At 51.2% G+C, this 15,885-nt stretch overlaps 1 protein-coding gene across 2 annotated transcripts; it reads left to right on the forward strand.

The window, feature by feature from the left end:
- The first annotated feature begins 416 nt into the window (after positions 1–416).
- LOC125167671 (pleckstrin homology domain-containing family A member 4-like) lies at positions 417–3,319 on the forward strand. Of its 2 annotated transcripts, XM_047862114.1 has the most exons (3): positions 417–469; positions 1,473–2,527; positions 2,704–3,319. In XM_047862114.1, the coding sequence occupies exons 1-2, from the start codon at positions 428–430 to the stop codon at positions 2,352–2,354; spliced, it is 924 nt and encodes a 307-aa protein (XP_047718070.1). In that variant the 5' UTR covers positions 417–427; the 3' UTR covers positions 2,355–2,527; positions 2,704–3,319. The 2 variants fall into 2 exon arrangements, with proteins under 2 accessions (XP_047718070.1, XP_047718069.1); XM_047862113.1 differs by lacking the exon at positions 417–469 and having other exon boundaries at positions 949–2,527.
- Positions 3,320–15,885: the final 12,566 nt, after the last annotated feature.

Raw genomic sequence — 15,885 nt, forward strand, 5'->3', positions numbered from 1 at the left:
CCTGTAGCTGTCCCTCAGCTGCATTTCTTTTCTAACGTAGGATGATCTCATGCTTGGGACCAAATTGAGGTGCGTGAGTTCATAAAGCTGGCGGCGGCTGGGGGCACCTGGGTGGCTCGGTGGGTTAAGCGGCCGACTTCGGCTCAGGTCATGGTCTCGCAGTTGGTGGGTTCGAGCCCCGCGTGGGGCTCTGTGCTGACGGCTCTGAGCCTGGGGCCCGCTTCGGATTCTGTGTCTCCCTCTCTCTCTGCCCCTCCCCCACTCCCGCTGTGTCTGTCTCTCTCTCTCTCAAAATTAAATAAACGTTTTTAAAAAAGAAAAAAAGTTGGCGGCGGTTGAGGGTTTAAATTTAAAGGTTCAGGGAGAGGACGTTTCTTTCCCCATCGGTGGTTTTTCTGTTTTCAGTGTGACCAGGCTCGACACCTGGATGCAGGCCTCTGCTCGGCCCCCGGACTGTGGCAGTGACGAGGTGAGCCCGCCGCCTTGGCGCCTCTGGCCCGCGGAGCGTGGACGCAGCTCTGCCCTCGGCCCCTCGGAGTGGTAGGAAGAACACTGGCCGCCTCTGCACTCTCGTTTCTTAGCCAGAATGTAGGACTTGGTTAGAGAACCGCTGTACCAGCCCCACTTCCAAATCCAGTGTTGCCTCGCCGCATTTAGGGTTGCCTGACCCGCGGATGGGGCCCTCCACGGTGTGACTCGGCCGGGGTGGAAGGGGCTCCCGGGACACTCGTGCGAGTTCCTCGCCTGGCCGCCCTCGGGCCTGTGTGGGACACACGCCGTCTCAGTGGCTGAGACCCGAGGGCGGCACCCGGGAGGGGTGGACAGAGGCTCAGAAGCCTCGGTGTGTGATTTGCGGAGGTGACTCCTACCCCGCACCCCGGGCTGTCCTGCCAGGAGGTGGAGGAAGGGAGACCGGGGGGAGTGCAGGCGCAGGGGGAGCGGAGGGCAGGGCCGGGCTGAGGAAGGGAGGGAGGTGGCCCACCGCCCGCACGGCTGGCCGTCTGCCGGGACGGCTGCCCGCCCGGCTGCTTGCGCTCGGCCTCCATCGCCTGGGAGGAGTGCTGCGCACCATGGGCAGGAGGCGGAGGGAGTTAGCGCCGTGGAGACCTTTCCAGAGGCCGGCCCGGACCACCGTGCGCGTGCAGGCGTCTGGAAGCGGGGAGACAGGTCATGGGTCCCCGCATGAAGGGGGCTTGACGTGGGCCCAGCTCGTCTCTCGGGCCACGTCCCGCATGGCCCCGCTTCGGCAGGTGTACCTGATGGCACCCGAGTGGGAGGCGGTGGGCGGGCAGCCCCTGGTAGCGGGGGTGGGGGTGCCCGTGTCCTCCAGAGCTCCGCCTGCGGGCCCCGGTGGCGACAGGCTGGAAACGCTCCCGTCCCTTCTCGCCCCCGCTCCTGTTCCCTGGGATCACGTCCAGAGTCACAGAGCCCACAGACCCTCGTCCCAGGCTCTGCTTTCTGGTGCATTCCAGGCCAGGGCGGCACACGAAGGCGGGAAAAACTGCCCTATGCCCGCAACTGTGGCGCGGGCTCGAGGCCTTCTGTCGAAGGGAGAGACCTGGAGAGCACGGGCCGACCTACTCGGCCAGCGGCAGCACCCCTCGGACCCCGGCTTCCCGTGGCCGCCTCCGCGCCGGCTCCATCCGGAGAACGCACGGACCGGCGGCCGGCCTGCTGCTCGCAGGGGCTCGCGGTTCTGTTCCCCAAACCCCCGCGCTCTGTGCCTCCGGGTTCCGTGGACCACGGCCGCGTGCCGACTCCCGGGGGCACGCGGCGTGTGGAACATTCCTACCGGCCGACTCTCTTTCCTTCTCAGCGGAGCTCCGTCCACCCTCGCTCCTCCCCGAAGGCGCTCAGCGCGGGGCACCGTCGGGCCGGCGGAGCTCGTGGTGTCCCGGCGGACCCCGGGCCTGGGCGGGATGACGGGTCCCCCGGGGCAGCCTCCCGGGCACACGTTGCCCAGAGCAGGGCCACGGTTGCAGCCACCCCCCTCCTTCAGCCTGTGCTCCCTGCACCGTGTCCCCCGCCTGGGCCCCCGTTGGCACCTGTGGCCTGACCGCGCTCGCCCCGGCTCCGCTCCTGGGTCCTCCTGGGTCCATCGGCATCAGGGACGTCCCTCCCTGCTCCTTCGCCCGGGTTCTCCTCCGGGGCGTCCGCACCGCTGCGTATCTGGTCACCGCACCGGAAGCCCCGAATTCCCCCTCGGCGTCCCCTTCCTGCCGCCAGTGGCCAGTGACCGCCCGAGCCCTTTCCAGCCACTCATCTTGACCCGGCGCCCCCTTCCGCTCCCGTCACACTCCCCGTCCCCCAAGCGCGGCAGGGCCGCTGCTCAGGACGGGCCATTTGCCTTCTAGAGAAGCACACGCTGCACTCACGTGCCACGTGCCACTCCTGCGTCAGGGACGTTCCCGCGTGCTCTGCTCTGCCGCAGGGCCGCCCCCTTCCTCCTGGCACCGGCCCGCACCACGTTCACCTCTCTGGACCGCGACGAAATGACTGAGAGCTGTTATTCTGTGCTTTGAAACAGGTAAACGGCGCTTCCGTTCCCTCCCCGCAGTTACCCGTTCCCGGCACGTCCTTCCCGGGAGATTTCCTCTCCACGCACGCGTGCAAAGAGCCTTCTGTGCAAGTAACACGCCCCGCACCCTGTCGCGCACCTTGCTGTTCTGACTCGACACCACTACCTTGGTCTTTCTCCTCCAGCACGGACGCGTCCAGTTGGTTTGCACCTCCGTTGGCTTCACGGTCCCCTGCTTATGACCGCTGATTTGTTTCTACTGCCCTCAGTCACTGGTCACCGACCGGCATAACCCGGTGATGTAGCCAGTGTAGCCGTGGCATGGATATCTAGGATGGGAATTTCTGGGCCAAAAGACCTGTTTATTCTCACACCTGACCCTGATTGTCTTGTGGAGACGTAGCACCATCCTGCACTTCTGTCCCCCTTCCTGACACTGTGGCAACCAAGCGCTCGATCTGAGGTGTTTGCTGAGCTCTTCAGGGCGCTCAGGTTGTCAGAGAGTCCGGCCCGGGGCTGGGCAGGCGCTCGCGTTGGGCCCGAGGAGAAGCTTGGCTGCAGGGTCCGCTGATTCCCCCGCACAGACTCGGTTTTGTTATTTCGTGTGCGGTGGCTCATGGCACTTAATCGATTGAAAATAAATTTAGCAGCAATTAAGTCGTATATTGTGGATAATCATGTGTAGCAAGTCGTGGGTCTTAGTAATGATTGCTTAATACATTGAAGGTTGCCTTGCCCCCCAAAGTATGCGTTATTTGATTAATGCTCGTAGCAGCCTTCGGGGCGGGACTTGCCGGGTCACTCGGCCGGCTAGGAGGCGGTGGGTGGCCCTTGACACGGAATCCCTCGCGGGGCCTCCACGGCTGCTGGAAAGTGGGCTGGGCTGGGCTGGGGCCGACTGGGGTGCACCTCTTCAGTTGGGTCAAAGCCTCGCCCGCCCTCCCGAGCCTCCGTGCAGCCCCCAAGGCCGTCCTGCATTAGAGGCCCAAGGGCCACTGCTGGGATGTCCTGTGAGCGAGGCCTGCGACCCCGGGGGAGCCACCGGGAGACCTCGAGAGTGACCCAGGGAGGCCAAAGGACTGTCCAGACGAGCCCAGCCCGTCCCACAGGATCGTGAGCTAGTGGAAGGACTGCCGTCCGAAGCCCCCGAACGTGGGAGTGGTTTGTTGCCAGCAGCAGACGCTGGGACGTGGGGAGAGCGTGGGGCCGGGGGCGTGGGGGAAGGTTCAGGCTGCCGAACGGCCGGGCACCGGGCTCTTGGTACCTGGGCGCTGCCTGGAGCCGTGGCGGGGGCTCTCGGAGGCAGGGTCACAGGCCCTTCCGGCAGGAAGCCGCAGGCTGCTGGATCCTGCCTTCCTGGGCGTCCCCGTCTCTAGCTCCGCGGCTGGCGGTGGGGAGTCCCCGGCGCTGGCAGCCCCTGGCGCTGTTCTTCCGGGACCCCGGAGCCAGGCGGCGGCGTGACTCCAACCCAGAACGGACTGAGCCTATTTGCCGAGGGAAGGCGGCTGCTGGGGCTTGCTTGGCCGTTGCTCTCAACAGCCTTCTAGACTCAAGTCTGGGCCCTGCTGGTTGACCACCTTTCTCATTAAGGAGATTCGGACTTGAAATGCTTTCCCTCCCCTCCCCCTCCCTCGCTCCTTCTGCTCCCCTTCTCCTCGCCGACCTGCTCCAGCCTGTGTTCGGCTGGAGCATCTTCCAGCTCGTGAAGCCAGATCATTCCAGGGTAGAAATGGGGGGGGGGGCTTGGATCCTGTCCCCGAATCACCGTGACCTTAGGCAAGCTTTAGTCCCTAGCATTTCCTTCCTCTCCGTGAGGACAGGGGGACATTCCCTATTTCTTTGGGTGACCTGGTGGGGAGGTGGCCACCCAGCTGCCTCCCCTGCTAACCTGGGATGGGGTGCAGGGCAGGATGAGGCCGGGGAGCGTCCCCAGTCTTTCTGGGAGTAGCCAGTAGGACTGGGGTCCCTACAGGCCTGTTCAAGCCAAGTGCCAAGGGCCAGCTTGCTCCGCACGGCCCTGAGGCACCCCCGGGCCCAGCAGCAGGATGGACAGTGGAGCTCGGGCCGCCTTAGAGGCAGCAAGCCACAGTCCCTGCTCTGCTGATGAGCTCGGGGGAGCCATTCAGCCGCTGGGAACCGCAGGAACAGCGCCTGGGGTGCTTCTGCTTGTCAGCTAGTCCTTCCTGGCGCCCACAGCGCAGCCCTGGGAGAGAGACTGAGGAAGACCAGAGAGGAGCCCTCTCTGCCCTCAAGGAGCATCCTGTCGCAGAGACACGGAAGTGGGGGCAGCTACACGACCAGGACAACCACCGGCTTCCCGCGATGAGACGAGGTGGCTAGGCTGGGACCGGCCAGAAGGGAACCAATGGGGCTAGTCCCGGCTCAGCCCAGAGCCTGCTTGCCTGCGTGGCATCCAGGAAGGCCTCGTCAGCAGCTTTGGCTTGACTTCAGGAGACGGAGCCTGTCCTGCCAGGAGCGTGAGCCATCCGTGAGCCGGGTTCGAGTTGCTGAATGGGTCCAAGGCTTTCAGCAGTGGGGAGACAGCCCTGGACGTGAGGCACAAAGGCAAAGGCAGGCAGGTCCCCAGCCGGTGCAGCATGACCTAGGCTGGAATGTGGACCCGCCCTTTCTTTTTTTATTTTTTTTTATTATTATTTTTAACGTTTATTCATTTTTGAGAGACAGAAAGGGAGGGGCAGAGAGAGGGGGAGACACAGAATCCGAAGCAGGCTCCAGGCTCCAAGCTGTCAGCACAGAGCCCAACGTGGGGCTCAAACTCACGAACCACAAGATCATGACCTGAGCTGAAGTCTGACGCTTAACCGACTGAGCCATGCAGGTGGCCCTGGACCTGCCCTCTCTTACGTCCCCACCTCAGAGCCAGGCTTGTGGTCCCTGAATGCTATTTCCCAGTGAAAGGAACCAGGGATCTTTGGAGAAGTGGCTGGTTTCAGATCTAGGAGGAAGAGTACAAGTTTTGTGCCATGGCTCAAAGCAGCACCCAGAAAATAATGGGGTTGTATCTAAAGTAACTGGAAGATGGGGCACCTGGGTGGCTCATTTGGCTGAGCGTCCGACTTCAGCTCAGGTCATGATCTCTCAGTCTTTGAGTTCGAGCCCCGCGTCAGGCTCTGTGCTGACAGCTCGGAGCCTGGAGCCTGCTTCGGATTCTGTGTCTCCCTCTCTCTTTGCTCCACCCCCCCCTTGCGATCTGTCTCTCTCTGTCTCAAAAATAAAAACGTTAAAAAAAAATTTCAGAAAGTATCTGGAAGCCAACATAAAAGGCCCCTCGCTGGCTTCACATGGACCAGTTTGCCATCAAAAGCATAATGACTGATTAAAACGCAGCAAATAGAAGAATCCAAAAGTTCATAACGATAATACAACACCCCGTGATCACATCTGGACACTAGAGGGTATCACGTGTATTCAACTTTCCCATCCAAACTATTTCAGGACACTCGAAATCACTGGGGACAAAAATTCCTTGCAGAAGAATCCCAGCTAATCCACACAGAAGGACATGAAAATTACTAATTTGCAGCCTATTATGAAATCAGGGACGTAATCACAGATCATCAATGGCTGCTAAAACCATCAAGCAGACGGCTTGGCAGAGAATTGGTGACAGATCGGGCTGAACCGGAGGCTACCAATAACCTCCACGTGAAAAGCCCGCAGCTCGGAGAGGGCTGTGGGAAGCAGAGCCAGAAGCAGCAGGAATCTGTCTCCACCTAGACAGCAACTGCACCAGCCCAACCTGCCCGATGTCATTATTTTGGAAATCTGGAGCCTACCGCCTTGCAACTTCCAGGGCAAGTCTTTGGCAATAAATTATGACGATAGGCCATCAGTTTCAGCTCACAGCATCATAGCCGATGTCCGGCTCCGTGGCAGGCTGCCGTGTGCGGGTTCCTGGAGCTGCCTGTGGGAGCAAGAGCCCCGCCCTCCAAACACCCAGAGCTGTGTTCTGACGGCGCAGGCGCAGAGGCAGGCTGGCATTATTGCCACAGGCCCCTCCCCCTCAACTGAAGCAGCCTCCAGGGGACTGACGGGGCCCGTATCTTTCTTACCTCCTCCCCTCTCCCCATGTACCTCGATTCCCCTTTGGGATCTAGGCATTGGAGACTAGGACATTCAAAGGCAACTGCATATAGAGGACATTAGAAAGTCACTGCGCCTGCCCAGGGAAAGGTGCAGGCTCAGGAAATGTCCACAGAAGCCTTGAGTTTGCACCTCAGGCCAATCCTTGGCATGAGGTCGCCTACAATAGAATAAGAGAAAAACAACAGCAAGGGCAGACCTGTTTCCAATAACAAAAACACAAAGCTACAAAGAAATGGTCCGTTCAAAGGGAGAAATAAGCCGACAGAAACTGTCCCCGAGGCGGCAGACCTACCAAAGAGTTTAAAACAGCATCTTAGGGCACCTGGGTGGCTGAGTTGGTTAACTGTCTGACTCTTGATCTCAGCTCACATCTTGATCTCTGGGTCCTGAGTTCAAGCCCCATGTTGGACTCCACACTGGGCACGGAAGCCTACTTTAAAAAAATGAAACAACTGTCTTAAAGATGTTCAGGGTGGGGGCGGGGGTGGGCACCTGGCTGGCTCAGTGGGTGGAGTGTTTGACTTTGGATCTTTGGGTTCTGGGTTCAAGCCCCACATTGCATGCAGAGATAACTTAAAATCTCTAGGGGCACCTGGGTGGCTCGTCAGTTAAGTGTCCAACTTCAGCTTAGGTCATGATCTCACAATTTGTGGGTTCGAGCCCTGCATCGGGCTCCACAATTGAGAGCTTGGAGCCTGTTTGGGATTCTCTATCTCTCAAAATATATAAACTAAAAACAAATATTTATATTAAAAATAAAAGATGCTGAAGGAACTAAAGGAAGATGAGGAAAATGTCAAGAAAATAATGTATTAAATGGAAATCACAATAAAGAGATAGAAAACATACAAAGAAACAAAAACAAAAAACCTCCAAAGCTGAAAGTACAATACTGGAAACAAATAATTCACTGGAGGGATGGACAGCAGATTGGGCAGGCAGAAGAATCAGCGAATTTAAGGATCAGATCATTGAAATGACTGAATCCGAGATCAGGAAGAAAAAAGATCGACATAAAGTGAACAGAACCTGAGGGGCCATTCAATAAACTAACGTACAGACTGTGGGAGTCTCAGAAGGAAGAGAGGGTGGCGAGAGATTCTTTGAAGAATAAGGACCAAAAATTTCCCAAGTTTTATGAGAGATACAAATATAAACAGTCAGTAAAATAGTGATATAATATATAGTAAAATAAGAAGGGAATATATTCCACCACAAAAAAGTCAAATAAACACAAAAGAAGAGACTAATGCAAGAAATGAAGGACAAAAGCCTATAAGGAATATAGAAAACAAATAACAAGATGATGGAAGTAAGTCCTTCCTTATCAGTATTTAAATGGAAATGGATTAAACTCTCCAGTCAAAAGACAGAGATTGGCAGAATGGGTTTTAGAAAAATGACTCACTCTATGCTGTCTAGAAGAGCCTTAGCTGAGATCTGAAGATACAAACAGGTTGAAAGTGAAAAGATAAAAAAAGATGGTCTGTGAAAATAGTAACCAGAATAGAGCAGGGTGGTTCCACCAATATCAAACAAAAGAGACTTTGTTTTTACTATCTATCTATAAAAGATTTTATTTTATTTTTTTATTTTTTAAAAGTCTAGGGGGCGCCTGGGTGGCGCAGTCGGTTAAGTGTCCGACTTCAGCCAAGTCACGATCTCGCGGTCCGTGAGTTCAAGCCCCGCGTCAGGCTCTGGGCTGATGGCTCGGAGCCTGGAGCCTGTTTCCGATTCTGTGTCTCCCTCTCTCTCTGCCCCTCCCCCGTTCATGCTCTGTCTCTCTCTGTCCCAAAAATAAATAAACGTTGAAAAAAAAATTAAAAAAAAAAATAAAAGTCTAGACCTTTTTTTTTTTTTTGAGAAAGAGAGAGAGAGAAGGCACAAGTGAGCGAGGGGCAGAGAGAGGGGGAGAGAGAAAAGGAGAGAATCCCACGCAGGCTCCGTGCCGTCCCATAGTGGGGCTCGAGCTCATGAACCATGAGATGATGACCTGAGCTGAAGTCAGATGCTTAACCAATTGAGCCATCTAGGTGCCCCAAAAGACTTTATTTTTAAGTCATCTCCACACCCAACATGGGGCCTGAACTCATGACCCTGAGATCAAGAGTTGCATGTTTCACCAACTGATCCAGCCGGGTGCCCCCAAACAGCACACTTTTAAACATTCAGTGGATCAAAGAAGATCACAAGGGAAATTAGGGCATACTCAGAGATAGATGAAAACACAATATAGCAAAACTAGGCTAAGGGGAAAGTTTATAACTATAAATGCTTACTTAAAAAGCCAACAGATAAACATAGGGGAAGGGATGGAAAAATAAGATAAAAACAGAGAGGGAGGCAAATCATAGGAGACTCTTAAATACAGAGACAAGCTGAGGGCTGCTGGAGGGGAGGTGGGTGGGGGGTGGGCTAAGCGGGCGAGGGGCATTAAGGAGGGGCACTTGCTGGGATGAGCACTGGGTGTCGTATGTAAGACAGGAATCCCTGAAGCCAAGACTGCACTGTATGTTAACTAACATGAATTTAAATTAGAAAAAACAAAACAAAACAAAAAAACTCCTAACTTTATGACTTAAGGAATTGGCTATAAAGAAAACAAACTAAACTCAAAGCCAGCAGAAAGAAGGAAATAATAAAGACTAGAGCAGAGGTAAATTAAATACAAGATAGAAAAATAAGAGAGAAAATCAATGAAACCAAAAGTTGGGCCTTTGAAAAGATTGACAAAATGGACAAACTTTTTGCTGGATTAAGGAGAAGACTCAATTTCCTAAAATCAGAAACGAAAGTATGGGCATTACTGCCGATTCTACAAAAATCAGGATTATAAGAGAGTAGTATGAAGAACTACATGCCAATAAATGGGATAACCTAAATAAAAATGGACAAATTTCTATAAACACAAAACCTACCAAGACTAAATCATGAAAAAATAGAAAATCCAAATAGAGCTATACAGAGTAAGGACAGTAATGAGAAAAATCTCCTAACAAAGAAAAGCCCTGGACCTAATGGCTTCACCAGTGACTTCTACATTTAAAGAATTAACACCAATACTTCCCAAACCTTTCCCAAAAAAATTGAGGGAACACTCCCTAACTCATTTTATGAGACCGGCATTGCCCTAATACCAAAGCTAGAGAAAGACACGACAAGAAAAGCTACCTGCAGACCAATATCTCTTATGAACACTGATGCAAAAATCCTCAACAAAATATTAGCAAACTGAACTCAGCAGCATATTAAAAGGATTATACACCATGACCAGTGGGGATTTATGCCCGGAATGCAAGGATGGTTCAACATTGGAAAATTGATCGTGTAATTCATCACATTAACAGAATGAAAGGACAAAAACATACGATCATCTTAATGCCGAAAAAACATTTGACAAAATTCAACACCTTTTCATGGTAAACGCTCGACAAACTACTAATAGAAGGAATCTAAATCAATATAATAAGTGCCATATATGAAAATCCCACAGGGAACATCATATTCAGTGGTGAAAGGTTGAAAGTGTTTCCTGTAAGAGCAGGAAGAAGGCAAATATGCAAGCTTTCACCACTTCCATTCAACACAAAACTGGAAGACCTAGCCAGAGCAATAAGGCAAGAAAAGGAAATAACAGTAATCCAAATTGGAAAAGAAGAAGTAAAATCATCGTTGTTCATGGATGATACAATCTTACATGTAGAGAGTCCTAAAGATTCCACAAAGATACCATTAGCACTAATAAATCAGTGAAGTAGCAGGATACAAAGTCAACACACGGAAATCAGTTGCATTTTTCTACACAAACAACGAACAGTCTGAAATGAAATTAAGAAAACAATTTGCAGTGGCATCAAAAAGAATAAAATACTGAAGAACAAACTTAATCAGGGGCACCTGAGTGGCTCAGTCGGTCAAGTGTCTGACTTCAGCTCAGGTCATGATCTCATGGTTCGTGGGTTTGAGCCCCATGTTGGGCTCTGTGCAGACAGCTCAGAGCCTGGAGTCTGCTTCAGATTCTGTGTCTCCCTCTCTCTGCCCCTTCACTGGCTTCCTCTCCCTCTCCCTCTCCCTCTCCCTCTCCCTCTCCCTCTCCCTCTCCCTCTCTCTCTCTCTGTCTCTCTCAAAAATAAATAAACATTAAAAATTAAAAAAAAAAAAGAATAAACATAACCAAAGAGAGAATAGACTTGTACACTAAAAGCTACAAAACATGACTGCAAGAAACTAAGGAAGACAGGTAAATGCAAAGATATCCCATGTTCATGTGTTGGAAGGTATAATATTGTTAAGATGTCAACACTCAGCCAGACGCAGTAGGGGCTGTGTGTGGGAGCGGATAGGCTCTTTTGTCCACAGGGAGAAGATGCGGGTAGAAAGCTGTCTTGCCTCATGGACCTGCTCAGCTGTCTGAGGGCTGTCCCAGCTCTGCTGCCCTTGCAACTCCACCTTCTAGAGGTCGGTCCCTGGACACCAGAACTCTAGGACTTAATATATTTAATTGTTTTTTTCCTTCACCAAGCCAGGTTTCTTAACAGTGGCGCTACTGGCATTTAAAAAATTTGACAAATGTATATATTGTGAAACAATCACAACCGTAAAGATAACACATCCCTCACTTCACGAGATCTACTCACTGAACAAATTTCAATTGTACGACAGCATTCTTAACTATAGTCACCACGCTGTACGTGAGACCCCCAGAAACATGTTAACCTTATAACGGAGACTCTACCCTTTGACCAACGTCTCCCCGCTCCTCCCCCATTAGACTCACGCGTCACCCTAGACCTGCCCGTGTGCCCTGCTGTCTGGCCCTTGTTCCCTTGCATTGCCTCGTCCTGCGCTCATGGATTCAGGTGCGCTACAGTAGCTGCTTCTGGACTTCTGCTGCTCCAGACTCTGTCCCCTTCCCTTCAGCCTGGGGGCTGCACTGTAGCTGCTGAAGCACAAGACACAGCAGGATCTTCTCAGCAGCCACGACTGCGCAACCTGCAGCCACGACAGGTGTCAGTGGCCACCATGCGCTCCAGCCAATGCATCTGAAGATGCGTCACGAGACTGAGCGGATCCGTTTGTCTTGATGCTGTGGCTGGGTTGCCAAGCAAGTTTTGCCCCTGGCTCTATTTTCCTGCGAAGCTGGCCGTCCACATCCTCTGACTCGCTCCTCCAGTGAGCCTGCCGCAGGCCCGAGTTAAGGGTGTGCATCTGTCAGGACTCACCTTTGCTGGGGACGGAAGCAAACGGGCCAATGAAAGCATAAAGGGGACTCGTTAAAAGGGTATTGGGCCTCTCAAAATAAAATAGAATTATCATACAACCCAGCAATTCCACTGCTGTGTGTGAATGTACACAAAAGAAACGAAAACAGGATCTTGAAGAGATACTTGTACACCCGTATTTATAGCAGCCCCATTACCCACAGCAGCCAAAGGTGGAAACAACCCAAATGTCCATCAACAGATGAACGTATAAACAAAATGTGGTCTATCCGTCCTGTGAAGATTATTCAGCCTCAAGAGGAAGGGAATCTGGGGCGCCCGGCTGGCTCCATTGGAAAAGCATGTGACTCTTGATCTTGGGGCCATGAGTTCAAGCCCCGTGTTGGGTGTAGCGATTCCTTAAATAAAGAAAACTTAGAAACAAAGGGGGGGGGGGTGGGAATCTGACATAAACTGCTGAGGACTGTCCTAGTCCATTCAGGCTGCTATAACAAAATACCACAGCTGAGTAGCTTATAAACAACAGGAATTTATTTCTCATGGTTCTGGAGGCTGGAAGTCCAAGATCAAGGCATCAGCAGATTTGGTGTCTGGGGAAGCTCTGCTTCGGATTGCTACATGGCTGTCTTTTTGCCGTGTCCCCACATGGTGGGAGAGGCAAGGGAGCCCTCTGGGGTGTCTTTTATGAGTGCTGATTTCATTTACAAGGGCTGCGCCTTCATAAACTAATCACCTCCCAAAGGCCCCACCTCTGAAACCATCACACTGGGTGCTGAGTTTCAAACTAAGAATTTGGGGAGACATCAATGCTCAGTCTATAGCAAAGACATCATGCTAAGCGAAATAATGTAGTCACAGAAAGACAAATACTATATGATTCCACTTACATGAGGTCCCTAGAGTAGTCATATTCGCAGAGACAGAAAGGATGGCAGCTGTCTGGTGCTGGGGGTGGGGGGAGGGAGGAGGGAATGGGGACTTCCTGTTTCACGGATACGATATTTCAGTTTTGCAAGATGAAGTGAGTCCTGGAGATTGTTGGTGGTGATGTGGCGCAAATAATGGGAATGTACCTCTGAGCTGGACACTTAAAAATCACTCAGATGGCAGATTTTATGTGCATTTTAAAAAAGCCATCGGGGATTGATGACGTCCAGTAACTCGTGGTGGAGCGAAGTGGACGTGCCGTCCCATCTGCTTCTAACAATGATACAACTTGAGCAAAATCCTGAGAAACAAACACATGCCAACTATTTAGAAGATCTGCCAACACCCAAAAGCAGAGAGAAACTGGAGGTATAGTCTTCCCAAGAAATCGCAGCCAAAGAGGTAAGAATTGAGATTTCACATTTCTCTTTCCCTGAGGACATCGCCCAGTGCCGATTGCCGGAGTAGAGGAAGACGGCAGTGGACCACCACGTGCCTGTCACCTTGAAGTAGCCGAGAACAGAGTTCGGAGCTAGAAGAAAACCTCCAGGGCCCTCTGGAAGTGACAACCACAGGCGGATGACCCCAAGTCTGAGTATAGACTGTGCTCACGTCCCTGGCACGACCACGAGTCTATGCACGTGCTACTGACACCAGGACCATCAGCGGAAAAAACAGAGAGGAATCTCGAAAGGCAGCTAGATGAGATTTGGGAGTCTACTGCTTTCTAACTGTGCGCATTCCCCAAATAGGTGTAGCTTGGGAGACAGAAAGCTGAAGCTTTACTGCCTCAAGGAACCAGTGGACATAACCTGATGCTGGCAGAGAAGTTGTGAATTTAGGAGGGAATCCTCAGAAGCAAGGGAGCCGTAGGGGTAACGAGCTCCTAAGTACATACTTTGCTGAGATCCTTGCCTTCAGCGAGACTACTCAGGCACAGGGGAGTCCTCCAGGGCGCAGGGTAGCAAAGTCTGGAGCTAACAGCTCAAGACAATGAGCAGAGATATTGGACGCTTATAGTTTGAATATAGGCACATCAACTGCCCTCTTGAACAATAACAGTAACACGATCGTGATAAGAACACAATAGAATCCAGAGTCACGACAATGTATTATCCCAAATGTCCAATTTTCAGGGTGTCTGGGTGGCTCAGTCAGTTGAGTGACACTTGATTTCAGCTCAGGTCATGATCTCAGGTTCATGAGATCAAGCCCCGAGTAGGGCTCTGCACTGACAGTGCGGAGCCTGCTTGGGATTCTCTCTCTCTTTCTCTCTTTCTGCCCCTCCCCTGCTCACAGGTGCTCATCACTCTCTCTCTAAAGAATAAACATTTAAAAACAAAAAAAAGGTGACGCCCGACTCAATGGGTTGGGCGTCCAGCTTTTGATTTTGGCTCAGGTCATGATCTCAAGGTTTATGGAGTTGAGCCCCGTGTTGGGCTCTGTGCTGGCAGCACAGAGCCTGTTTGGGATTCCTTCTCCCCCTGTCACTGCCCCTCACCCACTCATGTGCTCTCTCTCTCTCTCTCTCTCTGTCTCTCTCTCTCTCTCAAAATAGATTAAAAACTTAAAAAAAAAAAGAAATTAGTTTTATTTTTATTTTTTTTCAATATATGAAGTTTATTGTCAAATTGGTTTCCATACAACACCCAGTGCTCATCCCAAAAGGTGCCCTCCTCGATGCCCATCACTCACCCTCTCCTCCCTCCCACCCCCCCATCAACCCTCAGTTTGTTCTCAGTTTTTAAGAGTCTCTTATGCTTTGGCTCTCTCCCACTGTAACCTCTTTTTTTTTTTTTTTTTCTTCCCCTCCCCCATGGGTTCCTGTTAAGTTTCTCAGGATCCACATAAGCGTGAAACCATATGGTATCTGTCTTTCTCTGTATGGCTTATTTCACTTAGCATCACACTCTCCAGTTCCATCCACGTTGCTACAAAGGGCCATATTTCATTCTTTCTCATTGCCACGTAGTACTCCATTGTGTATATAAACCACAATTTTTTAATCCATTCATCAGTTGATGGCTCTTTCCATAATTTAGGTTATTTCCATAATTTGGCTATTGTTGAGAGTGCTGCTATAAACATTGGGGTACAAGTACCCCTATGCATCAGTACTCCTGTATCCCTTGGGTAAATTCCTAGCAGTGCTATTGCTGGGTCATAGGGTAGGTCTATTTTTAATTTTTTGAGGAACCCCCACACTGTTTTCCAGAGTGGCTGCACCAATTTGCATTCCCACCAACAGTGCAAGAGGGTTCCCGTTTCTCCACATCCTCTCCAGCATCTATAGTCTCCTGATTTCTTCATTTTGGCCACTCTGACTGGCGTGAGGTGATATCTGAGTGTGGTTTTGATTTGTATTTCCCTGATGAGGAGCGACGTTGAGCATCTTTTCATGTCCCTGTTGGCCATCCGGATGTCTTCTTTAGAGAAGTGTCTATTCATGTTTTCTGCCCATTTCTTCACTGGGTTATTTGAAATTAGTTTTAAAAAATATCCAATCTTCAACCAAAAATTAATAGACATGCAAAGAATCGGAAAGATATGATTCATGATCAGGAAAAAGACAGTCAATAGAATTGACCCCAACTGGGCTCAGATGTTGGGTTTAGCAAGGAAAAAGTTCAAAACATCTATAAATATAAATATAGATATAGATATAGATATAGATATAGATATAAATATAAATATGTATCAGTCACTAAGGGATAATTGTTTTAATGAGTGAACAAACTCAGAAGAGTTTTAAAAACTATTAAAAATGGAATTTCTAGGGGCGCCTGGGTGGCGCAGTCGGTTAAGTGTCCGACTTCAGCCAGGTCACGATCTCGCGGCCCGTGAGTTCGAGCCCCGCGTCAGGCTCTGGGCTGATGGCTCAGAGCCTGGAGCCTGTTTCCGATTCTGTGTCTCCCTCTCTCTCTGCCCCTCCCCCTTTCATGCTCTGTCTCTCTCTGTCCCAAAAATAAATAAAAAACGTTGAAAAAAAAAATGGAATTTCTAGCAGCACCTGGGTGGCTCCATCAGTTAAGCATCCAACTCTTGGTTTCGGCTCAGGTCATGATCTCACAGTTTGTGAGATCAAGCCTCGTGTCGGGCTCTGTGCTGAAA

The sequence above is a fragment of the Prionailurus viverrinus genome, chromosome B3 (genome assembly GCF_022837055.1).
Source record: "Prionailurus viverrinus isolate Anna chromosome B3, UM_Priviv_1.0, whole genome shotgun sequence".
Lineage (NCBI taxonomy): Eukaryota > Metazoa > Chordata > Mammalia > Carnivora > Felidae > Prionailurus > Prionailurus viverrinus.